Here is a 27421-nt window from a genome sequence, read left to right on the forward strand (position 1 = left end):
CACTAAGCATTTGGCTTCAGCGTGCTCCTGCCCAGAGGAAACTCAGCTACAGTTCAACCAGCTAGCACGGAGATAAATATAGATAAACAGTGGGGTCCAAAAGTCAGACACATATACTGTATATATATATATATACTATAGATCCAGTGGAACAACATATTGTGCATAAGGCAATAAAAAAACCTTATGAATATTTGGATCTGATCATGACCTCCCCACCAGCCTCAGATGGAACCGGTTATTCCTCTCGAGAAGACATTATTTGTCTCGGCTCTATTTGAAGAGTTTACTGAACGCGTGAGCGCTCTGCTTTTCCCTCATGTCACTGTATCACTGAGATTCTTGGCCAAAGTGACTGTTAGGGACAAATAGATTAAAGCTTAAAACTGCACAATACTTATACAGGCACTTAGCTTTGTGGTGTGGAGAAAACCCTACTCTTGCATTGCAGCTTTACTCAAACCATGTACTCATACATAATGAGTAACCTTAAAGCTGCAGCAGCCCACAGCGGCATAATGCCAACTCTGGTTTGGTACTGCATTGCTTGTTTTGAATGCAAAACGTTGATTAAAGCAGCTTTAAAGTTGCAATAACATTCCTAATGTTGCTCCATGTCTGCTGAATATGGAAATGGTTTATTGGGTATACTTATCTACAGTTCCGTAAATCCTGCCAGTAGTTTGTGGTGCTTTTGAACTGTATTGCATTATACAGAGAGGTGTTTGTATTATTTAGCCTACTTTCATTGCTCTAAATGGGAAAGATAAAATAATAAAACACCTGTCCAAACTACATCCTCCAAAATGACCATACAGCAAGGGAGGATTATCGCATTAGGCTGCATTAGCTTTAGCTGGATCCTGGGTTTAGCTAATAAACTGACAATTGAAAGTAAACCGTAGCCCCCATAATAAAAGCTAACATATTCCCCAAAAAATGTGTTAATTCTGCTATTAGTAGTTGAATTATGATTGTACATATACTGTCGTGTAGCTGTTAAAATTTACGCTTAAATGTTCCCTTTTCTTTTTTATTCTGTATATCAGTCAGTGTGTGTCAAACACCAACACAGCCCGAGCAGCTAAAGAGACTCTGATGCTTGAGTTGCAGAAAATGTTTGACAAACAGGAAGAACATGATGAATCGGCTATCAGAAGAGCACAGACGGACCAGCAGAGCCGACAGTATATCTGATGAAACTGCAGATCAGTATGTATCAGTATCACCGAGCAGAGCTTCAGTGGCTGCCCCCGTACAGCAGCGGACATTCCTTGGAGAGGCCGCAGTTTATCAGGAAGACAAGCTGCTCCGGTACTCGGCCTTTAAGAAAGTGTGATTTCATGCTGTGGCATAAATGTCACAAAGATACCCTTCAGTGGCTCGTGCTGTGGTGGTGTGGGAAGTGGAAGGCTGTTTAGCTCACTGTCACATCAGCTATTGGTAAAGCCACCAACAGAATCACAGTTAAACATGCAGAGAAACCATGTTTGATCAAAAACAATTTTCAGAGAAGGCCTCATCTCTACGTCCAAAAAAAGCACTTGTACCTGATCTCAGACTGTTTCATGTTTATTTTTTTTTGTCATTTGTGTTTTACTGAAACTCAATGAGCTTCAGATGATAGTGTTCTTGTTAATTTAAACTTCTATTTTTATATCTCAGAGGGTGTTATGTTATAATTCATAAATTAGAGATGTGAATATAATAATAAAAACAAAATGTCTCTGGTAATTGATTTCAAACAATGATATGATATAAAATAGGATGCAAGTGATGACTTATATCACATCTTGTATAATGGTAAGATTTAAAAGACACATTTCTGAGTCAGAGAAAGACTTTTCCAATTGCACAAGTTCTATAAACTATATCCCGCTGTTGCCAAATGGAGGCTTTTCAAAGGCTTTTTGTTTCATTTCATCCCAATTTTTAAAAAAAATGAGTCATTTACCAGCAACGGTGTCATTTATGATTGGTTGTTTTTCGCTTGAAGAATATTTAATTCTGCTCAGCGATCTTTATCGTTATCTTTATGTTGCATTAGAGAAAATGTCACTGGATGTGAAATGACTCAGAGGTTTTTTTTACACAAGTGGTGATTTCTCTAAAAGCCGGTTGGTAAAATAACAAAAAATCCATTATAATGTATTTTTGAAAGTTCTCATAACTCACAGAAGCGAAAACAACCTCCTGAGCCGGAGGACCTGCGCAGCTCTGTTTTTGATTTCAAATTACAACCTTTTAATAGTTTTTGTAATGAGAAGTGGAGAAGGCAGGGAAAGGACCGGAGACAATTACTGCTTTATTGATCACAGGCTAATGAAAAAGTAAAAGCCTATGAATCACTCATCTTTTTACTCCTTGCAGTACAGAAATGTAATGTTCACAACTAACAGATGCTTCCATCTAGTATACAAAATATACACTGTGTTTAATTGATATTTGCATTTATATACATTTGACACTGATGGAAATGCACACACACCCTGATTAGATCACATTCAAAGTGAACACATCAGTTTGGAAAGAAGTCTGGATTGCTGTCTTACCTTTCCTTTTCTTCACTGTTGTATTAATTTAAGCCGCCAGAGCCTGAATGATGTTCAGTGGATCCTTTGTGCAGAATATTAATGTTCTTGTATTTTTTGTGTCTCCTATTTCAGGCTGGAAGGAACAGAGGAGAAGTTCAGGAACAGGGAGAGTCGACCCGAAGATCTGCAGATCATCGCAGAGCTGAAGGACATGGTCTCTGAGAGAGAGTCTCTAGTCAAGAAACTGGTGGTAGGTAGCCGCCAATGAGGTAATACCTAAACTAAAAGAAACCATACACAGTATTAAGGGTGAAAAGAAAAAGGCTCCATCTCCTGTTTGTTTGTAGATCTCAGGTATGGTAGAACAAGATCATTTAGTTTTCCTCTAAATGAAGCAGATGTAAGTTATTGTTGTGTTTTGTATCCCACAAAACCAAATGGTTGTACAGACTGTGCCCCCCCCCCAAGAGTGTTTCCCAAATACAACAGGTCATTGGCGTGCAAGGTGTTACTGAAGAGAACTACTGATGTGTAAATGCAAAGAAACAGAAGCATGAGTGACTGTGTCCAGGTCCACAGAAGACATTAATATGTTTCGTAAATGCTGCAGGATTGGACAAAAAGCCACAGGGTTTTTCTGGCAATATTTTGTGTACATGCCATATATTTTGACATCCAGTTATTCATTCAGTGTATAAATAAAAGATAATTGTTTGACCTGAGGAAAAGATGTTAATGAGAATGAGGCAGGATCCAAAACGCAGCCCTGAGGCACCCCACTTTTAATAAAAGTGTTTGTTTAAACATCACTACCTGAGAGACATGATGGGAAACACTCAAGGGCAATACCTGTAATGACAAAACAATTTTTAAATAGATACTAAACTAAATGAACTGAGATCAAGGGTCAACAACCTATAATTTGTCTACCTGACTTTTAACTTGTCCAAAGGCTAAACTTAGAAACAGGCCAAATATATTTTAATGTTGGCTTTCAGGGATTTTGTATGCTATCTTCAAAAAATGGTAAAGGACAGCAGAGTTGCATGTTTTTTATTCTAACTTATTTGAAGCTTTACATAGGGCCAGCCTCACTGTCTGTCTTTGAGACAGTTTAAGATCCAATATGGTTCACCTCATTAACGCTGTGATTTTCATGGGTTTGTCAGGGACACAGCCGACAATAACACAAGGCTACTGCAGTTTCACTGCACTAATCACATTGTAAAGGTGACTTTATAAATCAGCTTACATTTGTCACGGTGTGGTGCTGTTGTCATTGAGGTTTCTGAGTCATGAGCTTGTGTCTGAGGTCCACAGTCTGTTTTGAGGTTAAATAAAACACTAGAGTGCTTTAAGGGTAGCTTGCAGGTCCATACGGGAAGAAGAATTTCAACCAAAAGGACAGTTATAATGGTTAAAATGAATGTTTTGAAGCAGTGGCATAAACTGCAGTGTCAAGTGTGTGTGCCTCTAAAAAAAAGTCTGAAGACAGAACTCATTAAATGTGTGATTCTCAGTCTCTTGAGTCTTCCACAGCCTTTCTGGCTGTCAGCTAACATGATTTTCTCCTCCAGGACGACAAGAAGTTCTACCAGCTGGAACTCGTCAACAGGGAGACCAACTTCAACAAAGTGTTCAACGCCAGTCCTAATGTAGGAGTTATCAACCCGCTCATCAAGGTAGGCGCGGATATCCTGTAGCACACCACACACAGGGGCACTCTGATGAGCCTGTCGCTTTCTTTTTACTGCATAGCAAAGATGATATCCACTCCATCTCATTTCATTTCCATCAGTGCTGGTTGATCTGACGGACAATCAGCACTGAGGTTTTTAAGAAGGAATTCTGTTGCTTTGAAACACTGATCTCAGATTCACTGACCATATGAAATCAACAAATGCATTTTTAATGGGCAAGTTATTGTGTCCTATGCACATCTGTAGCTCACTGAATTTATAGCATTTAATCTCAAATCTAAAGTGGCACTAGCTCTCTTGAAAATCAGTTGAATTTTAAAACATAATCACAGAAATGTGTAGTTTGACATGCTTTAAAGCCCCTGAAAACTTGGTTTCAAATCAGTATTACTCTATAACATTAAATATTTATGACTTAATTAGCAACAAAGTTACAAAGTTATTTTTGAAAATATATGTTATTTATTAATGATTTATTTCAGTTAATTTGTTTTATTGGGACTGTGTGTATGTGTGGTTTGATCAGAAACAATCAAACCAAATGTCATAAGATATTGATTCAAATGTTGCTAAATCATAATTGGGCCATAGAAGTATGTGACATCACATTGTACCGACTGAGCCCTGCCCACTTCATACCATTAAAAAGGGCAGAAAAAAAATAAGAATACAGTAATCACTCAATTGAAATAAATAAAACTGATGTAACTGTGTGAGAATATTGTGTGTTCATGTAGGATCTCATCACTCATATGAAGAAGCTGATTGAGAAAAAATCATTCAGGGCCTTTAAAACTCCTGGATAACATGATGAGTTCATTCTTAACAGTATGTGTGAGTTGAATGTTCCCACTGCATGGTCAGTATATAACTGTTGACATCATCTCTCGGGTTCTATAACTTCCAGTATTTGTGTTCTTGCTGTTACATGTATTTTTTCCACATATCTGTATATGTGATGTGTGTTTCACAGAATTTTATTTTCCATGTGTGTGTTAATGTACGAGTGGTTCTTCCACCCAGTTCGATTGTTCTTCCTGACTTTTTCCTCCAGCTTTCCTTTGCTTTCCAAGCCATTTGTTAGTGTGAGATGTTTCCTGCTTTGATACATCTCTTCTCATCTGAATTTCCATTCTGCTCAGAGCGACTGGTGCTTTAAGACTGAGACTGAGTGATGCCAGTCTTCAGACTGATCCATTCACTCTGCTTCGATCAACATTTGAATATGATCAAGTTAGCACGCTGCTCTTTTTCTGTCTCTCTCCGGCTGGACTGTTACGACCTCTAGAGCTCTCCCTGTACTCCATTTGCCCTTTTTCCCTCCATTTCTTCTTATCTTTTATTATTATTTTTGTTTTAAACTTCCCTTTTGCTCCCTTTTTGACCCCCGTGCCCCTCCTTTTCTTTTTTTTTCTGTGTAGCAAAAGAAAAAGAATGAGAAAACAGCAGCCAGCAGATTCAGCAGCTCTCCTAATCTCAGGGCTCTGGAGGCAGCAGGTATGGGCGTGGGCGTGGCGGGTACAGGAAGTGGGCAGCCCCCACAGCCCCCACCCCCGCCCCCAGCCCAGCCCAGCCGTCTAGAGCCCATCCCCAACTCCCCCCTCCACCACCTTGAGCTCAACTCCAACAAACCTCTTCCCCCGCCGACCCCTCCCACCGAACCCAAGAAATTCATGAGGTGAGACCTTTTCAGCCCCCACGGGCAGCAAGCTGGTCAATCCATGCATCAATCATCCAATCACAGGCCTCTGTTTAATTAGAAAATCCTGTGGATTAAAGAGGTTAAAGCACTTTTACTATGTTGACTCACAGCCTGAGTCAAACCTTGATTGTAGAAGCTATATTTTAAGATAATAAAAACCCCAGAACTCTGTTGCTTCTGGCTCTGTAAAGAAACTTCTCAGTGGAACAATAACTGATGTTTTACATTTTCATTCTTTCCTGCCACGTCTGGCCCTTTCACAAACCATAAAGAGCATGAAATCATTATCATCACGAGCTGCAGAGTGTAAAATAAAAACTTGTTGAAACTGACCATTAGCTAAACCTCTCCCAGTAACTGGTCTTAACACCTGTCAAGCTTTCCGTTCTCGCAGGCTATTGTTCAGCGATCAATATTCAAAAGTCATTGCAATTCGCGGTTGATTTCAGTCAGTGTTAGGCATGAGCAGGATTCTCATTTCTAGCTGAACTGTCGCTAGTAGAATTTATCAGCTAACTAATTAAACCAACATGATTACAGCCTGTCAGTCTTACTATAATAAGTATGATTAGGACAAATGTAAGATTAGACTGTTGTTTCTTTGTAGCAGATGAGCTCTAATTAGCTAAGTAGTATAAGTATGTTTCACAATGTTAAAAAAGAAAAGGCTTGTAGGATGAGGACTCACTGATGTGTTTGGCAAATGTAACGATATCTCAGGCAACAAGTTTAGCTGCGGTTGTTGGACCAGGACAGGGCCAAGTAACGTTGGCAAAACTCTAGTAGCATCTGGGTCTATATAGGTGATGTGCTGGTTGTTAACAAGCCTTTTTTTAATGTAACATATAACCCCTGAAAATGACATAGCATGTAAAGATGGCTCACTACTGCAGGTAGTAAACTACTTAGCCAGTTGCTAACATTTGCAGTTTACATCAGAGCAAACACACACACCGTTTGTGCTTGTAATTTTGGTTTTATTTGAGTTAAACCACCAACCAAACTCCTTACATATGAAGTATGGCTCTTACTTTAAAATGCGGAGAAATCCACAGCTTGACATCACGGCTATATTATTAGAAAGTGGCGCCCTGGGCGCAGACAGGTAAAAGCCTGTGTCTGTTTATCATTTTTTGTCTCTTTGTAGTCGTTCTGTGTGTCTTCATGAGGTCTTTCCCACAAGAGACCACTGTTCGTTTCCTGTATGATGCAAAAGTTAATAGTTTCATTTATCCGCGACTGTTCGGTAACCTTTACTGTGTGTTTATTGCTGTAACCATGACAACGAAGGTCTCTAAACTTAAGGAAACGCTTATTTCAGCCCAAACTGCTATCTTTTCCTAAACTTAACCAAACCATGACCGTTTCACAGCCTTAACCATGCATTTATTATTGTTACCATGACGACGAAGGTCCAGTACACTTCTTAACTGAGCTCTGTATCGTTCAAAGGAGACACTCGTGTCATACAGGGGCTCCGGCCCGAGGCCCCCTGACCTCTCAGGCCCCTGGACCTGTGCCCGGTAGGCCCTGGTCTGCTGCGCCTGCTTAGGATTGTAAAGCCATGACCGCACAATGGCTGGTCGGAGGAGGGATTTAGAAAATGGTCAGTTAAAACATACTGGTAGACGATGTCCGCCTCCTATCAAGCCCTGAGGTTTATACTGTATATAACAGTGACTTATCCTCAGTTGAGATTGAAGGACACGACTGCATTTTCCTGCTGAACCACGGAGACATCAGCAGCATCACAGCTCTTTAAATAGAAGCAATGAATATTTATAAAATAACATTATAACCTGAACAAAAACACAAGAGTTCCATATGCGACTGAAGCTTCAAAGAATGGCCTTGGAATGCAAAAGGGGCATGTTTTTTTATTTTTTTTACTTTTCCTTTCCACGATTGTGTGTCTGTCAGTCTGAACATGTTAACAGTGTGCATGCTGTTTCCCTTTCCTGTGCAGGAAGTTATACAACATACTGTTGTTTGTAGCTTTTTGTTGTTGCATTGTGTCATTTTGTGATTCTGTTTTTTTTTTGTGTGTTTTTTCATCCTCATCTTCATCTGAATTTCAGCATGTTGCACACGCCGCACTTTTCCTCCTCAACTCCAAATGGGATTGATTATTTTTGTACAAAGTGAATAAACTATTTTGGCAAGTGAATTTCTAATGAAGTAGATATTGTCTTTTGCTATCATAGACAGTCCTCTCTGTGTGTGGTGGTGTCTTATTTTGAAAAAAAAAAAAGCTTCACTGCTCATCTCTGTGGTCCAATAAATGCTTCTCTGGTCGGTCGCTGTGGTGTGAACTGATGTGATGATAAATTATCAAACATGCTTCTCACATGAATACATGCAGTGTGTGTATTTGCATGCCAAGAAGTGTGGTTTGCAGCACTACTAATTAGGTTTATAGCATGTGTGAGTGTATGGGTGTGTGTGTGTGTGTGTACGTGTGTGTGTGTGTGTGTGTGAGCATGTTCTGCTGCATGTTTTGCTGGTGTTTCTGTAAAGAAGAGTTATGACATATTATGTGATGGCTGCTTTGCAAAAGCTTGGGACTAACCTGTTTATTATGGGAGCCACCTTTTGCTGTTACACACAAACACACACACACACACAAATGTTCTTAAAGGTGATCCTGGTTTTCTGAAGAAACAAAAACACACTCGTTGCTATTGGCAGGAAAGCAGGAGCGCTACTCCAACACAAACTCACACACACACGCACACACACACACACACACACACACACACACAACAGAGCCAAGCAATGACAGTATGAGGTCAGATATTACAGATCTCCTTTGAAATGTTTTCAGACTCCATGAAATGATTCATCCCTCTCCTCCCCGCACTCTCTTTGTTCTTGACAAACACTTCTACTTAGCCTGATCGCTCTGGCCTGACAGTAACCCTTCTAACAGCTGAGTGATCAGCAATTTGTAAATCTGACCCGTTTAAAACATTGGGTTTAAAGTCTTCATCGCCTAAACCCTTTAACGGCTTTCATTAGATGACAGACCTTATCTAAATTAATTAGACTATTCCACTAAAATCTTGTTGCATATCAATGTGCCTGCGAGCATCTAAACATTAATGACAAGGATCATTTTAGTTGATACTGGGGCCATTAGGACTGACGGGAATGTGAGTCAACACATGTACGAGAGAGGAAATAGAAGATGTGATGGTGTTGAGGAGAAGTGATAACAGGGACTAATCATAAGTCACTAATATGCAGTAAACTGAGATGAAAGTTTTTTACTGACATGGTCAAAAAAAAAAAAAAACACCTGTTTGACATTTCTACCCAAACCAAACTTTACCTGTTTCCCAGTGAATCAGATCAGCACATACAGTTTACATTATCACCTGTAGATCTGTGGTTTAAGCTTTAGTTTGTTCTTGACCTCTATGTCAACTCTTAATATACACTAGAATAGAATAGAATAACAAACCTTCATTGTCTTGTACAAAATATACAACAGAATTCAGAGAGCTACTCTTGATCAGTGCAAATAGTAAAAAAAAAAACACACAATAGACAAAAGGACAGAAAAGGATATATAGACTAGATTATGCTGAATGATAAAAAAATATAGCAATTACAAGTAAGAGTCTAAAATTGTGCTAATTTCAGACTATTTTATGTAGGTAAAGTTTGGAGGAAAAAACTTAACACTGATGCTTTTCAGTAATTTTTTTATACTTTGTTAAATATAAAATATATAAACATTTTTTGTAGTGAATTGATCACATAAAGATAAAAGAAAAATGTTGTAACGTTTGGGGATATGTTTGGCCTCCCCTGAAATAAAGAAAATAAACATGGCTGCAGAAAACAGCTGTAAACTGCACACTTTTTAGCATTGAATTACTTTATTTACACAGGACAATGCTAATTCTCTAGGATCCTTCAGCATAGTGTATTGTATGATGGTGTTAGCGTGACGCAGCAGAGTAGATGTTACCCTAGATACAGTACGACTGAAGATATTTCATTTATTTAACTGTCACTATGTATCAGTCAATCAGCTGACAGTACAAATACTAATGAAGACAGAGTGCAATATTGTCATTTGATAGTAAATAGAAGCTGCAAGTGTGCTGTAGTGTTTGTCTAATATAGAAACATTGTATGTAAAGTACTGTATATATCACTGTATGTGTTTCATAGAAGCAGAGCGATTTGCTGTGAGTCTGAATTGTGACCATGTTCAGTGTAAACATGATTTATCAGGCTGAACAAATTAGGAAATCCTTGTGGGAAGTAATTGACGCAGAAAAAAAAATTACCCCCCAACATTTATATATTACCCTGGGGTTATGGGACTGTTTGTTTAAGAAGTAGCCAATTAAGAAAGCAGAAGTGGCTCCAGTAGTTGTTTGTTTTGATAGATGCACAGGCTCAACCTAATTAGTTCAAACTTTGGGAAACAACATGTTCCCCCCCAGGAAACATGTTGGTTCAGGAAAAAGCTGCAGCTTGATGTCGTCATACAGATTTCACTGATTATTGACATTTTCTTTTTTTTTTAAATAGACACAGATAGATAGATACAGATACTATATCACATGCACACACACACTATCATCCTTAAAACACTGTAAAGGCCCATTACAAATGTAAAACTAAACACATGACCAGTTAAAATGCATATCTCCTATTAAATGGTCCGTGAGTTGATTTTCAGTAAAGCACACTGGCTTCTTCTATACGAACTTCAAAAACTGTGTATTATAATAATTAAGTTATGCTTTATTTTATACGGTTTGTATGTGGTATGCAAGGCTGGATTACCAACCATGCAAAACCATGCGGGGTCCCACAATAACCCAAGTGTCTCTGTATGTCAGTCGCTTTTTGATCATTTGAATTCTTGCAAGTTTATCAGGGAATGTGCACCATTAAAATACAGTATTAACTGGACTGTGCAAAATCTGGTGACGATGTTTTGTAAAATCCAGTTGTAAAGTCTGAACTTTCCCATGTAAAGTTGGATTTTATCGAAATAGAAACTCGAAGGGACTTGGAGGCAACAGGGGCCAACAACATTTTGTTTTTGTGTTTTGGCCCAGAGACTACACACAGGGTCATCCAGCCCTGATAGTTGGGAACTGGGACAGACTCACTGCGTCCTGACTGTGACTTTGCTGCCCCCCTGTGGACAGAAAAGTGACATACACATTCAGATTCCTTTAAACCCTCACATTAGTATTTATTGATGGTTGTGTTTTATTGTGGCCAAAATCAAATCCAATCATAAATTGGTTTTGTGCTGTACGCATTGACTCACATTGCTTTAGTAACTAAAATAACTGTCAATAGCACAGAAGGAGAAGCGGTCTGGTGAGGGACTGCAGGATGGAAAATATGTACATCACTTAAGTTTAAGCACAAAACACACCGAAGGGATAAAAGAAAGCAGACACAGAGGAGGAAGATGTAATCAGATCTTTTACTACAATATAAAATGACTTCATTACAAGTAAAAGTCCTGCATTTAAAGTGTACACTGTTATCAGCAACATGCACTGAAAGTTTCAAAAGTAAAAGTACTTATTATGCGGAAAAATACATACATTACATAACCTTCTGTCTCATTAAGACATTTCTGTATAAAACTATGTCTGAAAAACCTTATTTATTTAAAACAAGTGAGAAAATCTGTCAGCGCAGCAAAATGAACACATTCAACCGGTTATTTTAAATCAATTTGTTTAATTTATTGATCGTCTTAGTTTTAGAAAGTACTTTAAACAAGCAGATCTGCATGGAAAATAGGTTCAAACATAATGATATGATAATACAGTCACCTTTTCATCACATTTTACAATCATTTTGTATGAAAATGTTTGACCATAAAGTAACTAGGAACTATATCTGCCAAATAAATGTAGTTGTGTAAAAAGTATAATATTTGCCTTTGAAATGTAGTGAAGTATAAAGAAGCATAAAATTAAAATGCTCTAGTAAAGTGCAGGTACCTCAGAATTGTACTGAAGTAGAGTATTTGATTAAATGTACTTATTTACTTTTCATCACTGCCAGACTTTGCCCTTATCTGTCAGACTAAATATGCTAAATGACTCTGTGGATTATTCCATGACTGTCCTTTGTTTTTATTTGTGTTGTGTTGGCTTTGCGCTCCCGTCCTGAAGCCCTCCTGAAACAAAGGACTCCACCATCGACTCCCCGGACGCCCAGCGCCAGGAGTGGTTTGCCCAATACTTTTCCTTTTGATTGACCACAAACCTGCAAACACAAGGATTCAGCATGTCGACCAAACTTAAAAAAAACTAAACAGAAAAAAAAAACACAGAAAAAAAGAGAAAAAATGTTCAAACTATTTGTTCTTTATTGTCATTGAGAGGTTTGGGGATCAATTCACTTTAGATTCAGTCAACTGACGCTGTCATTCATGGTTTGAGGATGAATTCTCATTGATCTGTCAGTGAAACGCACAGAACTTGATGTCATTAATTTTCACTTTAGTAAAAATGTAATGATTATCCACTTCCTGCTGTTGGCTGAGGGGAAACTGAATTGAACCCGATCCTGGCTGTCAAAATGTCATCACTCTGATCTGATTTGATTGCTTGATTATCTCTGATTGTTTCACTGTGGACGAGTTTCTCTCTTAGTACAGTGACAATGATCATCAGTATGTTTGATGTTTATTTTATTTCTTTACTTCCTAACTTATTTTGCAGTTTCTTGGAACTAGAAAAAATGAGTGGTGCATTATCATGCTGCTAATTGCCATTGTTGGACTACAGTAAGAAATATATATATAAAGAAATATACAGTAGGTTATTGTGCTCTCCCTGTACGTGGGCCCACTGCATACAGCATCTTAGACTAGGAGGGCTGATCTAAGACCAGTTTGCCTCCTCATTTATGGTGACATTTACATGGACCTGATCCTAGATCAGTTACACTGCTCTGATATGCTCCATGAATACAGGCTCTGATTTTAGGACGGCACCATCATGGCAAGTTTGTTACAGCTGCATAGAAGTTTCAGCAGATTTTGGTAGAATATTAAAACCTGTTTGTATGGTTGTCTGTCTCAACACAGATATAATGATGTCTCACCAATTTTAAAAACAAAAATAGCATATTTTATATTTATATTATAATGTGTATGCTTAATAAATAATTATTGTGACATTTACCTGTGCTTGCTTGTCATTTATTTAAATGAATTGATTAATTACATTTCATTTTATAAAAAAAATGTTGAAATAATAAAAATGTCAGTATTTTAAGAGATGTAAGATAATAATAGTTCATTAACAATAAGTCAAGTTGCAATGATTAATCAACTAACTGGTTAGACGATCAGAAAATAATTGGCAACTCTTTAATAGTCATTTTAGTCACTTTTCACGCAACAGTTCCGAACATTTGCTGGTTAGCTTCATAAATGCATAAATGTGGGGATTTGATGCTTTCCTTTTTTCTTTTTTTGTCATATTTGATTTTTGGGTTTCGGGTCATTGGTCTAATAAAACAGGCAATATCAATATAGCATCCTGGGCTTTGGGAAATGTCACTGTTTTTCTATCACTTTATAGACAAATAAGAAAGTAATCTGCAAATTAATCGATAATAATTGTTAGTTGCAAATCTGATGCAGAACAAGTTTTAAATGTTAAGTGCCCGTTTGAATTCATCTTTATTGTCTCAGTGCACTTGATAATATGAGAGGAGGCTTACTAATGGGCTTCTATGGATATGATTTAAGTATTTTAGGCAAATAAAAAAGCTATAGATACAAAGGGAATTAACTAAGTCAACAACAAAAGAAAACAAAACTTGTAGGTATCTGGTCCTGGATACTCTCAGATCTTGACTGATAAAAGCTTGGATTTGTCCTGTCCTGTGCTCGCTCTTTGGTTTTGTCATTAATAAACTTCCATAGTGCGGTTGTAGTGAGGCCTCTATGCACACACTCTCTGTCTGTCTCTCTCTCTTTATATATACATATATATATATAAATATATATACACACACACACACACACACGCAACTAAACATGTAAACTGCAATGAAATTTGAAAGGTAAAATGCTTGTTTTCTTTTCTGAATTGTGCTCATCTATGTGGGTGAATGTCCCATATTTATTTAAATATTTACTTACTCATAAAATGATATGTAGCTTAGAATAAAGAGTACTGATAGTTTCTTTGCTGGTACCACAGGCTTTACCACGAACTTCTAAAAGTAACCATCAGGGGGCATTGATACCTCTTCATACCTCTTCATGATCAGCTTCACAGCGGCTGACCCGGAAAATAAACAAACCCAGAATCCGTTCCTGTGCAGACTGAACATGGCGGCCTCGGGAGCCGGGTCTCCAAGCCGGCTGGTCCAGTATGTTGTTGTCCGGTCGGATCTGGTTCATAAGCTGTCCTGGCCCCTGGGGGCCGTGATAACACAGGCTTGTCACGCTGCTACCGCCGCCATCCACCTGCACTACTCAGACCCAGACACGCAGCAGTACCTGGCAGAGCTGGACTCCATGCATAAAGTAGTGCTTGGGGTAAGTGCGACACTTTATGCCAAACACCGTTCAAATATCTGTCACTTTAGTGTTGCCTACATCGTCACCAAACGTACAACGCTTATACCATTTAAATAATGATAAATGACAGTGTGTCCTGGCTAATGGTATCATTCGGCAGCACATATTTACTGTATAGTGTTAGCTTTCACCCGGCTGTTTTCCTTCACAGAAGCGTATTTAGCTAATTAGCTAACACGTGCCGGATCATGGGAATCACAAAAGAAGCGATTTTTAAAAACCTCTCTGTTAGTTTGGCGTGTCAGATTAGTGCCGAATTGAAAAATTGCGTCCATTGATTCTAATAATTTGGTAAATTATTTTCTAGCAGCGACAGGTTTGTGGTGAAAAGCCATTAATGTTTTAAAAGTCAACATTTTGAATGTAGTCTCGTGTTGACAGTTATTTCTCCAAACGAGATTTACTTCTACTTCCTGTCTGAATTTAGTTAGCCTGTAGGTTATTGAATTGACCTGCTTCACTGTATCCCTGCAAAACAGGACATAGCTTTTCATTACTAAAATAACAACATGTTCTCATGGGTTTCCTGGTGTTAAATCTGAAGTAATGTTTTCTGTATATATGTATTTATCATCCAGGTCTGTTACATAAATTCTCTAATATCTTGACTTAAGTGTTTGTGTGTATTTTTGTCTGTAGGCTCCAGACGAGGCCGCCCTCTCCGGTCTGTCAGAGAACCTGACTCAGGCTGGTGTGTCCCACAAGCTTTGGATCGAACAGCCGGAGAACATCCCCACGTGCCTGGCTCTGAAGCCATATCCTAAAGAGACTGTCCAGCCGCTGCTGCGCAAGTTCAAACTCTTTAAATAAGTTGCTTTGAAAAGTGTTCACTTACACATTGCAGTGTATCTTAATACTTTTCAAATAACAGCAGAGAGACCTGAGGAGCTTCATTCAAAATGTGTGAATGTTGTCTCTGTCTATGGATCAAAACAGCTGTAATTTACAAGATTAAAATCAGAAAATGATCAATTTCAGTGAATCCTGATTAATTTGCTCAGATTTCACAATGCTTTTTGTTTTGTGATTATGATTTTGTGAGCATTGGCAGGTACAACAGTTGGCAGTGTATTATCATATCATCAATATGTTCTGGATGGCTCCAACTACAATTTAACCAAGTGTATAATGGTTTGCATTCAGTGTTACCACATTGCCAGTTCTTTATTTGAGGATGAAAAATGTCTGTCTTGTCAAATTGTTCTGTGGCATGAGTTCAGTAAATGTTCTACATGTGGTTTTACACTTCCTCTTCATTCATACATTCATTCTTATGAATCTAGTTCTCAAATTATGTAGCTCTTCTGTCAGATCTGTTGGCCAGAATCAGAACACCTACAAACACTATTTGCACTTCAGTTGTCATTTCTCACCTGTAATTCCTTTAATATGGACAGAGAAATTTATATTTCAACTGCTTAAACTTTACAGAAACATTTGTCTTTAGTAGACTAGACAGACATGATAAGGATTTTACCATGACACCCTGAGCCTCTCCCTGAGGGCACAGCTAATACACGATTCATACATAGGTACTTCAGGACACACTGGGCAAAATTAGAGAAATTAGTGTCTGATTATTACAGCAGTTACTGTATATAGAAATGCAATTGTTATAAACAGATGGATGATGATGTTAAAACTCTTACTACAATGCCAGAATTATGTAAGTATTGTAAATGAATAATTAATATGACTGGTTGGTTCTTGTTGCAATATCAGGCGTTTAACCTTTCCCAGCCCCAACATGAGTTGACCTTCACATTTCACTTAGTGCTCTGTGGGGCCCTGTGTGACCTGGCAGCGCAGTAACAAACAGTTAACAGGTGTTACGATAAAGAGCTTCAAAACTTCAGTGGAAACCAATGTGCAAAAATGCAAAGACCTTTATAAAGCGTCTGTACATTAAGGTTTAAAGTAAAAGACAGCCACCACCGCTCACCTGCCAAGACCCAGCAGATAATTGTGTGTTATTTTTATTAAATATAGCAGTGTTCATCTGTCTGATGTGTTCCTGGAACTGCTCACCTGTTCTCTCCATAACATCCAGCAGTTCAAGGTATTCTTCCAGCTCCAGTGTTTCTGTGTAAAAGTGGTAAAAATGCAATAAGTCCTCTTTAGAATCCATGACAGAGGTCTACTGTCTGCAAGACATGTTATTTAGGGAAATATTAGACAGTGTGTACTTCATGTGTATGTATTTATCATTTTCTTAATGTGAAGAATTACACAGTGCATGATAAATATACACTATATATAACTAATAAGCAGCTGACTCCCACCATTTGACCCTGTATGCCTGGAGATGTAAAAACATTATTGTGTGACACAGGTCACAGACATCTGCAGATGATGAATCGGACAGAAACATACAAAATAACAGCATTTGTTAGTGAATCTGAAAATGGCATTTTACTTGTTACAAACAGTCTATGTTACTGATACATTAGTAATGAATCCTTAAACTTCAAATGTGAAGTGTCACAGTGTGGAAGCATTTCAAAATAAATCATCTGCAGTGGTTTCAAACATGGCTTCACGTGGGTGGAGTTGATCCTCCAGTCCCTGCCTTCGCACTAGGCCTGTAACTAATGATTAGTTCCTTCACTGATCAACCTCCTGATTACTTTCTTAATTAATAAATTGATTATTTGATGTAGAACAGGTCATAAAATAGAGGAAAAATGCCCAAGCTGATACATGAGCAATACTACTGATAATCTAGCACAAAAGCTGGAGTGAGGAAATGTTGGTCATTCTTGCCTGAAAAAGACTTAAACAGTTTATAAGCTACTGAAATAGTTGCTGATTCATGTCCTGTCGGTCAACCAATTTAAGCAACAATAAGAGCTACTGAATTTCTACAAGCAAAAAGACAAGTTATGTAACATCATCTGTGTTTGCACAAGTATCATATTTCATATAATTAACCAAATAAGGAAGAAATGAGGAGAAAATCATGTTTTTCAGCTGTGTTTTCTGTCTGGATGCAGTTTTTCGTGGAATGGCAGCAGAACATTTTAACACTACCACTGCACTTTGAGTCTTCACTGGTTTATGGGCTACTTGCTTTATAGGAAGTCATTTATCTTAATGGCTAATTCCACTTCCTCCACTGGGTTTTTGGGTCTGATTTCTTTAAATTATTGTCTCACTGAGAAAATATAAAAGGCTCAATGTGTCAGTCCTGGACTGACAGATGTCACAGGCTTTACACAGGAAAATGTCTGGGAATGAAGCCAGCTGAGGGCGCAGTGGCACTAAATGAATTAACAGGTGATTTGCATAATGTGGATGAGCTTACTGTTGCCTACACAGGAAATCTGGACAGTAACCAAAATGTTTTTATAATGAGAAACCTCGTGTGAGTCGTTTTTAATTTTCCACCACCCTTTCCAGGCATGTTTTAAGGAACTGCTTGCCGACAATTATTAAAAATGTAAAATGAAAACAATTCAAAAAAGAAAAACGAACAAACAGTTAAGAATGCAAATGCCTGTTTTCATGAGTCATACCCTTAAACTTTGAAGTGAGACTACAGGCTCCAAAGGAATGTAATTGACCAATCAACATAATACGCACAATGTAATTACTTCTCTGAGTATTTCCCAGAATATCTACTGAAGACACGCCCATACACACACACACACACACACACACACACACACACACACTACTCTCATTCTGACATGTAATTTCATCACAATACTCACTAGCACAACGCATGCGAGGGGCAGCAAGCGGTACTAGATTAAGGATATTTAGCTGGAACTATCCTAAATGTATGGTACACTTTTTACCTTTAAAAACATCTGTACAAGTCTGTGAGGGTAAAACTGTACACATCAGGAGAGGGTGCTGTTTACAGTCTCTATACTCTGACAGAGCAAAGTCCTTGCAAGTCTCCAAAACATAGTTTCATACCAGGGGCAACTGCATTAAATCTGCATTAATCAATATTTTTACATGAACAATGTAAGAAGCCCAAAACTGCACGAGAAATAAAATTCTGTTACAGAAATATTGATTACTGGTGGAAAAACACTATATAAACACTAGAATCAGTCCCTATTTCTAATGTCATGTGAAATCACAGCAACATACATATTCAAATACTCAGGTTGTGCTGTTGCTTTTACACTATAGAACTTTTACAAACTTTTGATTAGTAAAAGATCTGAGGCAGCAGTGACATGACAAAAAAATGGCCAAGACCCCAAAGAAAATGACAGAAAACATAACCATAGTGTCCTATCTGGTTTCAGCACCTAACTGTACTGATGTGTTTTTAAATGATATTGTTTCTTGTTCTTGATGTCTATCTTCATTAACTGTCTTGTGTGTTTGTGTTTTTAATGCTGTGTAGTGAAGCCAAAGACAATTTCCCCACATTGTAGGCAATAAAGATCCCAACTACACTGTTCCCCTTATGAATTATGCAGCCACAGTGCATCAGACAGGATGCATCACTATGTAACAGATGCCATGAATTTTGTGCAGTGCCTCAGGAAGCCTATAGTTTGAACAGTGCATCCACAGGAGTAGCAGTGAGGTGAATAGCAGTAATGAATACTCAGTGTCCTAACATAGGCAGAGGACCCTCAAAAAGCCTAATGTTAAGTCTCTTTTATCTGCTATTAGGAAATGATATGTTATCAGCTTTATAAGTTAATTATTGTTGACTGAATAAAAGTGAAACCTGCATTTTCAGTTTCAGTACTCACGCTACCTGTGTTGTCTGTATCTGCCTTTAAGTTTCTGAAGTGTTATTATGCTTCTCTTAGATTGCAGCAGGCTGGGCTAGCACTTGTTGGAAACTAACTCCCCTTAATTGTGCAAATAAAACTTAATTACAGTGAACTCTTACTTGGTTGTCTTCAATAATGAAATATAGTAATCATTTCTCAGTGTAAGGACCAGAATAAGCTGGTTTTCCATCTTTGTCTTATGCCCAGAGCATAATGAAGACCTAACATACTGAGCCAGGAATAATGTTGCACAAACTTCATACAGTAATTACAGTGAGTTGAATAAGAGGGCAGGGATATACAGAGATTGTGTTTTAAATGTGTTAAAAACAATTTATTACTGATTACCATGGTAAGATTATGAGAAACTGGACCCCCCAGGCACAGATGTGTAAAAGGCCCCCCACCACTCACACACAGGTGCGAGACACCCAGACTGAAAGAGACACAAAACTGCTTCAAAGTATGCAGTCACATGGTGCATGTGTCGATCACTACAAGACACAGAACAACCACAAAAACACACAAATGACTGCAGAACAATGCAAACAACTTACAACCAAGCAGATGTAAAATAACAACAAGACACACATGACGACAATGAGACACAAAACACCTACAAACAACATGACAACGTGGTACATGGTATGACAGTTTTGTAGTGCTATGTAGTCCTTTTGTGTATCTGTGGTTGTTTCATGTATCTTTGTGGTTGTTTTGTGTCTCTTTGTGATGGGCATGTTTCTCTTTGTGGTGACAGTCTTATGGCCACATATCCTATCATGCAACTTTATCATTTGATATTTTGTGTTTCTCTGTTTTGCTCCCCTTTGTGGTCACTTTGTGTTCATTCAGCATTTATTTGTAGTAGGTTGACTGACTTTCTAACAAATAACAGTCAGTTCAAATAGAGGTTCTGGCTCAGGGTCCTCTGACTCTTTGGGCCCCTGGACCTGCACCCTGTTGACCTGTTCAGTACTCCATCCATGCTGATTCCCCTGATATCCACTGGACATGTATGTGTTCATTTGCTGATTCAGTTACTTGTACAGATGTGACAACTGATGAATTAATAGGGGAAGGGGTCCTGTTGAGGCCGCATACGTATGGGGCCCAGACTTTAGAACAACGCCACCGACTGCGTCAACACAGAGCCCACTGCATTTATCCTCAAAACACGACGTTTGTGTTAATGTAAACGTCTCATTAATGACCTGTAGTTAACAGTCATGTCTTCTTTACCTACAAAGTGGAGGCTTCTGCCCGCTGCCCTCCTCGTGAACACGCTTCGACGCTCCGCGTGCACGAGCAGCCCTGTTTGTTTGTGTTGAGAGATTGGAAATGGCGGAGAGCAGAGACCAAAGCGATAACTTGGGTTTGCAAACGCGAGTGCGCCGTCATTGAAACACCGAAACCACCCACAAGTGATTCTCGGAGTTACTTACGATTTGCTACTGCCGATGGGATATAAGTCGGACACAGCGAAAAAGGAATTTTTGGAACAAGGTTCGGATTTAGCAAGGTGGTTAGCTAGCTAAGCTAACCGTGCTAGCAGCTTGGCGTTAGCTAGCTTCAAGTCGTGTGTGATTTTAACCACGCAGGCTTGTTTGTCAACATAAGCTGACGTTAAATCGCCAGCGAGACAGCTAACGTACAACTTTTGCTCGGTTTCCACGTTAACCCACTTGGGTTCATAACATGATCGCCACAGTTGACCGCAAGATTGTCAATCCAAAGTAACAGTGGATCAAAAAGTCAGACATCTGACTATCCTTGTCGCCAGCAAGCAGTAAGTTAAGCTGGTTAGTTGAGCTAGCTAACTGGCTTGTTTTACGCACAGTCTAAGCTGCCGTTTGCATGGGAATAAATCGTCCAGCGTGACAACTTGCAGCCAGACCCCGTTGGCAGGATCGTTGATAACAAGTTAAACGGACGACAAAACAGGTAAGCCCACCGAGACCCCCTCCCCTGTAAATGCATGACAGCATGTCATCCTGACAAACCATAATTGAACTGGCCGCTGCAGTGGAGGGAGGATGTGCTGAGGGCCTCCAAACACGCCTGACTCATTGTTGATTTTTCCACAAAACGCTACTACAATTCACCCGACACCATCTTCTTCAACTGAATACATTACGTGCAGTGCTCGGTGGGACATTTTGCTCCTTCGCCACCTGCAAAGAAAGAGATCAGGCTGTTCTTATGTAAGATAGCCTGATCGGCCTCAAGGTGTCGCTGCAATGCATTTGATTCACCTGCAACTTGCGTCCTAAACGCGAAAACTGAAAGGACATCTTGATCTCATGGCACTCAGCAAAACGCTTCTGATGCTATTTAACTCTTGTGCAGCTCAACAACTCCTGTACAGTCTCAGTGCTCAGAAGTAGATCAAGAACATAATGTTACAGCTAGACAGGATGTTAGCATTCAGGTAACTTCACCTAATTAATATACTTCACAAAATTTGCCTTAATTGATATTTTCTATTAATCATACTTGTAGTTTCTTAAAAGCTCACAACCCTTTTTGAAAAATTTCACTTGACACAAACTTGTATTAGTTTTAAATACTTTTCAGTGGCTCTGCCTCAAAATATTGATTGTCAGCCGCTTCAACCAAGTGAATGAATGAATTAGTGATGCAGCTAATTTATTGTTTTCATCATTGATTAATCTGCAGGCTATGTTTTAGATTAATCACTGAGTCTATGAAATGTCAGAAAAAAAGGTCAAAACCATCATCCCTCACAACTTTGCAGAGGTGAATGTGACATTCAGATTTCTTGTTTTGTTTGACCAAAAGCTCAAATACTCAATCACATTTAGTTTACAGTGATATATGACAAAGAAAAGCAGGAAATCTCATTTCATTTAAGAAGCTGGAATCAGGTTATTTTGCATGTTTTCACAATTTTGGCTGATAAAATAATTTAATCGACCATTTTTCTTTTGATGACAAATCGATCAACTGACTAATTATTTCATCTCTATAATGAGTCTGTCCTTTGAAGTTCACGATAGGAATCAGTGCAAACTCTTTATGGTTTATGAACAGACACTTGCATGTTAAATTCAGATTTTCAATTATTCTTTTTTAAGACATTAAATAACATTTCACATATTGTTACTTTGAGATTTTCCTGTTTGAGAGAAAGTAAAACAACTCAAGTCAAGTCTAAATGATCACAAAGAGGATTTATTGATTGTCACAAAGTGTTTTGGGTGAGTAGCATTGAATGACAACATAATTATGACCAACTCATTATGTCATTTAGAATAACATTCAAAATTGGCTGCTAGAGGTGGTTCAGGGTGACAGGAAAGGGTGTTATAAGGCAGTGGGGTAAAGTTATTTCTGTCTTTGAAATGTAAACATGAATAACGGCTAATCAAGGTTGAATTGGGTTTTGCATGTCGTAAACATGAATCTGTTTTATGTAAAAGAGAGACAGAAGATATTTCCGATGATCCCTTCTTAGCACATTAAAGTCTCCTTTAAGATTTTCCATTGGTTGTGTTCTGACGCATGATGCAAGTAAATGCAAAGCAACAGCAACTTGAGACTGTTTGAACTTACGTGACGTTAAGTCAAGTATGATTTACTCATAAAGCCCCAAAATCCCTACTCTGTCTTTGAGAACTAGTTAGTAGTGATTACCAGTGGTGAATTAAAGGAAGCCATTTTTCTCTTTTCAAATCATGTAAGTTTGGATAATTCCAAGACATAATTTTTATGACTATAATTTTGTCAGTGGCAGTCAATACATTAATACAACACCAGGCTTTATGGAGCAACAGACATCCCCTTTCTTATCATATACAACTTCTTTAATTCTTTTTTTAACTTAATTCATTATCTTCAGGCATGTTGCAACTGACTACTCGGTTTTGCTTTACTTTGCTTGATGATACCAGTTTATCTGTTTTTGTGGTACCGGTGTTGCAGACTTTGTGATGTTGTTGTGGGGAAGTAGCTGGGCCTCTCTTAGGCTAAGATGTAGTCCAGATAAGAGCCAGGATATAGAGCTCAAAGTGGGCCTCAGTTATGCAGTTCAAAGTTTGTGCCCCTGCTACACAGATGGAGTACAACCTGACCGTATACAATAAAACAAAAACACTGTAGTAAGAAACTGAAAGTAGTCATTGACGGTTTTTGTCACTTCTCAAACTTAAAATAATAAAAACCTGTCTTATTAGCTTTGCCTTGTGGCATATAAGACAATTTAAACAACACATGCAAATACCTACAGTCTGAGATTTACGTGAAAGGGAAATATAAATAAGATGTGGTACTGTGTATCATATCATACATAAATGATGCACTCTGTTCTCCAAAAATGCAACTTGAATCTGGAGAAGAGATGAAGACCCTTAACTACATCTTGTCACGATGTGGTGACATGCTAAAGCGCTGTAGTCACCTTCACCTCTGCAGTCAAAAGAGAGAGTTTGTGCGCACTGATGTGTTTGTGGAGTCAGATGAGGGAGGAAACTGTTGCTGCCTGATGATTTTAGAAAAACATGACACGTCCTGTCATTAGATTAATCCTATGTGTTTAATATTCATTCTGTTGCAAGCAATTGAAATGGCATTTCCATTATTAGCTCTACACACAAGCCTACCTAAGGATGAGCCACGTTTGAGGCAAATTGTTGGGAGTGGGAGCCCTCCTCCTCCTCCTAGCTAAGCTCTGTGTCTGTATGGAGAATGAGCAGCCATTTTAGCACTCAGCACTGCTGCAGCCTGCCTGCCACTGTCACAGCATTCTTCGGCTGGAGTTGTAGTAGGTTATTCATGCTGTTTGTTTTCAACCACCACCCCCACCCCCCCGAGGACACCTGCAACCAACCTGTGAAAATGTCACTCTGATGCTTTTACTTGGGGTCAGAAATGAACGTCCAGCACATGGTGAATACTGATGAAGGTGGTCTGTGGTGGCAGATGGATCAGCGAGGGTCAACCTGTCACACTGGATTGCAACTTTTTTTGGGGGGAAGATAGCAGTTGAATGTCTCAGTGTATACACTTCTTTGCCTGTTAGTGCTGTCATATAACTATAAATCTATTTTTGAGAGCAGCACAAAGTTGAATATTTTTGTTATACTATTTCAGAGAAAACCTGAATCACTGTCTCACAATCAGCATTTTGCAGTTTAGTTTCCTGAACCGGTTTGTCTTCATCATCTTTCTAATATCTTGCTACTTCTACACACTCTCTACCTCTTTGGATGTATGATTCATTCCACTGCACTGGCGGCTGTTTGATGCCATTGCCTTGTCTTTACTTGGTCGTCCCTGTAGAGGTTTGTTTGTCCTGTTGTTCACCGTGAAGCCAAATTCAAGCTGCTGACATCCTCCTTTTAAAATTTAAATTAAGATCACTGTCAACACTGGGATGCAACATGTCAGCTCCACCACGTTGGTTGTGTTTGGAAAAGTGAAAGATTGTGCACTCACTGTGGATAAGATCAAACTTTTCACCACTTTATTTACACGAAAGCAACCTTTAATATTCCACCCATAATTTAAACCCTATTGTGTTAATGGCTCTTACAACCCAGGGCTGTAGGGGAAAAAAAGGATGATTTATGATAATAACTCACCTTTCAACTAACCCTTTATACTGATAAAAATGTGACAATGCACAGTTTTTTTGTAGGGACAAGGACAATAAAGCAAACCCAGTGTAGTCAAGTGAGTGCCTTCAATTCACAAGTTAGTGGCTCAGAGGTCAGCTACTCCCGTGAAATCAGTGACATCTCCCATGGGTTTTATTTAGCCAGAGACGGGAATTTCACAGGTGCAAACTGAAATATCTCTATAACTATTTGGTTGAATGCCATGAAATTTGGTACATATATTCATGGTGCCCAGATGATGTATCCTTACAAGTTTGGTGATCCTGTGTCAACTCTTTGTCTTATTAGACTCTCAGATAGAATTGAAAGTGGTGACGTGAGGTCAGGTGTACAAGATAGCCAGTGCTTCGTTTAATGGACCAATCATAGAGTTGGATTAGGAGCAGAGCTCCTCACATTGGCCAATCATAGAGTTGAAATGCACAGTACAGGATGCAATGTTGCTTTAATGGAAACAAAGTCGTGTGGCGTACATTCGTGTTGGCCATAGTGTCTCTTGGTTACTACCACAAGGGTGTGCCAAAGTTGGAAATTTTAAACTTCAACACATAGTGGCTTTAAAGATCTAATTCTGTATTTTACTGGTGCAATCTAGTAGATCTTGACTGATAATGATACTGAGGCCAATACAGCAAAAACTGGATATATATCGGCTGATATTTATTTGCATTATCATAACATAAACATTTGATAAGGATCCATTAAATGTGGTTATTGTGACCAAAATATGCACAAAGTGGGACATTTTACAGCTGAGAAATAAACTTGGAAGTTCTCTCTTTCCAAATTAAATCAAACATTTATTTGAGGCATTTCTGTACTGACATTTCTTACTTCACTCATCAGCCAACATATACACTGATATAAATATATAATCATCAGCCACAACATTAAAAGTGTTAGTTTACCTGTAATATATGTAATGATAAGCCAACCAATTAATTGGACTGTCACTACAGGTGAGGGGGAAAGTAATCTGGACTTCATCAACCTACATCTTGTGGTTTTTTGTTTACTTAAGGGATATGCAGGAAAATTATCTTTTTTTTAAATGCGGTTTTCCTTTAATTCAGGTGTGATGTCTACATTACTCGTCTAGTTTCAACATGCAGTGTGGAGGCATTGGTTTATGTAGCCCTGGCAGATTAGTGTTATCGCAAATCGCAGCGTGTAGATAAACAGTTTCTTTCAGATCATCTTTGATATTATGCAATGGGACGTGCAGGAGCTCTCGTTTCAACACAGCTGAAACAGATTGGCTCTCAGTGTAGCCTGTATACCACGGGCTGCTGTATACCGTGGTTTGTCCCTCAACTCTGGTGCTCTGACTCAGTGCAAGACAGCAACACACTCTCAGGCGCGCACAGACACACACACACATACACACACACACACACACACACACACACACACACACACACATATACATGCGTACTGTCTTCAGCTGCTGTGAGTGAGCAGAATGCAGGGAAGAAGAGAAGAGCGGCGCTGCTTCGACTCCTCGCTGCCTTCCTGCTGTCAGAGCGATGGCCTACATTCTCGCCTGGAAAAAATAAAAGGCTTGTGCAGCAGACTGTGTGAATTTGTGAGGGTTGGGAGGAAATGGAAGGAAGGAGAAAGGTAAAGGCGAAGAATGAGAGAAATAGAGTGCATACAGGAAGAAATTGATAGGGCAAGCGAGAAAACAGAGCATGGAGAATGGTTGTTGTGGTGTTGTGGGCGTGTTAACCATCAAGCCCCAATGGCTCAATTTTTCTGAGCAAGGTCAGGCCACAATAAGACTCGCACAATAGTTTGCACTTTGCAGTGGTGGATTTGTGTTGGCGTTTTTAATGAAAAATGTGTTTACTGGGAATAGAGAAAGCGATGAGTTAGAGAAAAGTTATTTTCACACGTACATTATTCTCTACTGACATGACTGGGCGTGTGCCTTTGACCTAGGGACACCGTCAAGTGAATTAGAGGAAGTTTAACAGTTGTGGGTATCTCACCTCAGATGTGAAATGAAGAGAGCGTAATGAACATATGGTAATGTAAACACCTTTTGTGAAGTGGAGCATAAAGGTGTCTGTGTGCCTGGGTTTTAAATGGGTGGGCAGCTAGAGATTTCCAAAGTTTCAGTTGCAGTCAGCACTTAGTTTTCTTGGATATTTGTTATTCCTGCACTTAAGACTGATGTAACCTGGCATCATGTTCACTCTTTGGTTGTTTTTGTGGTAATCACTTTCATTGTTCAACCTAGGTCTCCTGTATATCTCCTTGATTTAAAATTGAATTTTGCGTAATCTCAAAGGCTGTCGCATATAACATTGGGTGCAAATGCCAGTATGTTTACTGTGACTGAAGGGTTGTTCCCTCCATGTGAGAAGATGTACAAAGACAACATAAGCTCTGACTGCTCTAAAAGTTGCATCTAATATTACAGGAGGAAGAGGAAAACCTGTGGCTAGTTTCACAAAGACAGACTTTGACTATGACATATAACAAATAGTCGGACTTCAG

General features: G+C 38.8%; 3 protein-coding genes across 5 annotated transcripts in view; all 3 read left to right on the plus strand.

Moving 5' to 3' along the window:
- The window catches only part of fam184ab (family with sequence similarity 184 member Ab), a 139902-nt gene extending 126783 nt beyond the window's left edge, over positions 1-13119 (plus strand). Inside the window, exons 19-22 of one of the 2 annotated variants that reach the window (XM_023430209.2) lie at positions 2667-2784; positions 4112-4216; positions 5656-5912; positions 12104-13119. In XM_023430209.2, coding sequence (XP_023285977.1) covers positions 2667-2784; positions 4112-4216; positions 5656-5912; positions 12104-12185 — 562 coding nt within the window. In that variant the 3' untranslated portion in view covers positions 12186-13119. The remainder of the gene's footprint in view (positions 1-2666; positions 2785-4111; positions 4217-5655; positions 5913-12103) is intronic. The other variant, XM_023430211.2, reaches the window with a different exon arrangement.
- Positions 13120-14246: 1127 nt separating this feature from the next.
- Positions 14247-15777, plus strand: ptrhd1 (peptidyl-tRNA hydrolase domain containing 1). Its single transcript, XM_023430001.2, has 2 exons — positions 14247-14490; positions 15172-15777. The coding sequence occupies exons 1-2, from the start codon at positions 14281-14283 to the stop codon at positions 15340-15342; spliced, it is 381 nt and encodes a 126-aa protein (XP_023285769.1). The 5' UTR covers positions 14247-14280; the 3' UTR covers positions 15343-15777.
- Positions 15778-20601: 4824 nt separating this feature from the next.
- The window catches only part of ncoa1 (nuclear receptor coactivator 1), a 51733-nt gene continuing 44913 nt past the window's right edge, over positions 20602-27421 (plus strand). For both annotated transcript variants that reach the window (XM_023429920.2, XM_087180384.1), the window contains exon 1: positions 20602-21224. The gene's annotated coding sequence lies outside the window, so the exon portion shown is untranslated. The remainder of the gene's footprint in view (positions 21225-27421) is intronic.

Source organism: Seriola lalandi, unplaced genomic scaffold (genome assembly GCF_002814215.2).
Source record: "Seriola lalandi dorsalis isolate HSWRI2012SDOR001 ecotype SW California unplaced genomic scaffold, Sedor1 jcf7180002054901, whole genome shotgun sequence".
NCBI classification, from domain to species: Eukaryota; Metazoa; Chordata; class Actinopteri; order Carangiformes; family Carangidae; genus Seriola; species Seriola lalandi.

Excerpts from the sequence above, each read along its gene's own strand:
- ptrhd1 (XM_023430001.2), top strand. The coding sequence starts at position 14,281 with ATGGCGGCCTCGGGAGCCGGGTCTCCAAGCCGGCTGGTCCAGTATGTT. Across the intron at positions 14,491-15,171 it reads TGCATAAAGTAGTGCTTGGG|GCTCCAGACGAGGCCGCCCT; the intron begins GTAAGTGCGACA and ends TTTTGTCTGTAG.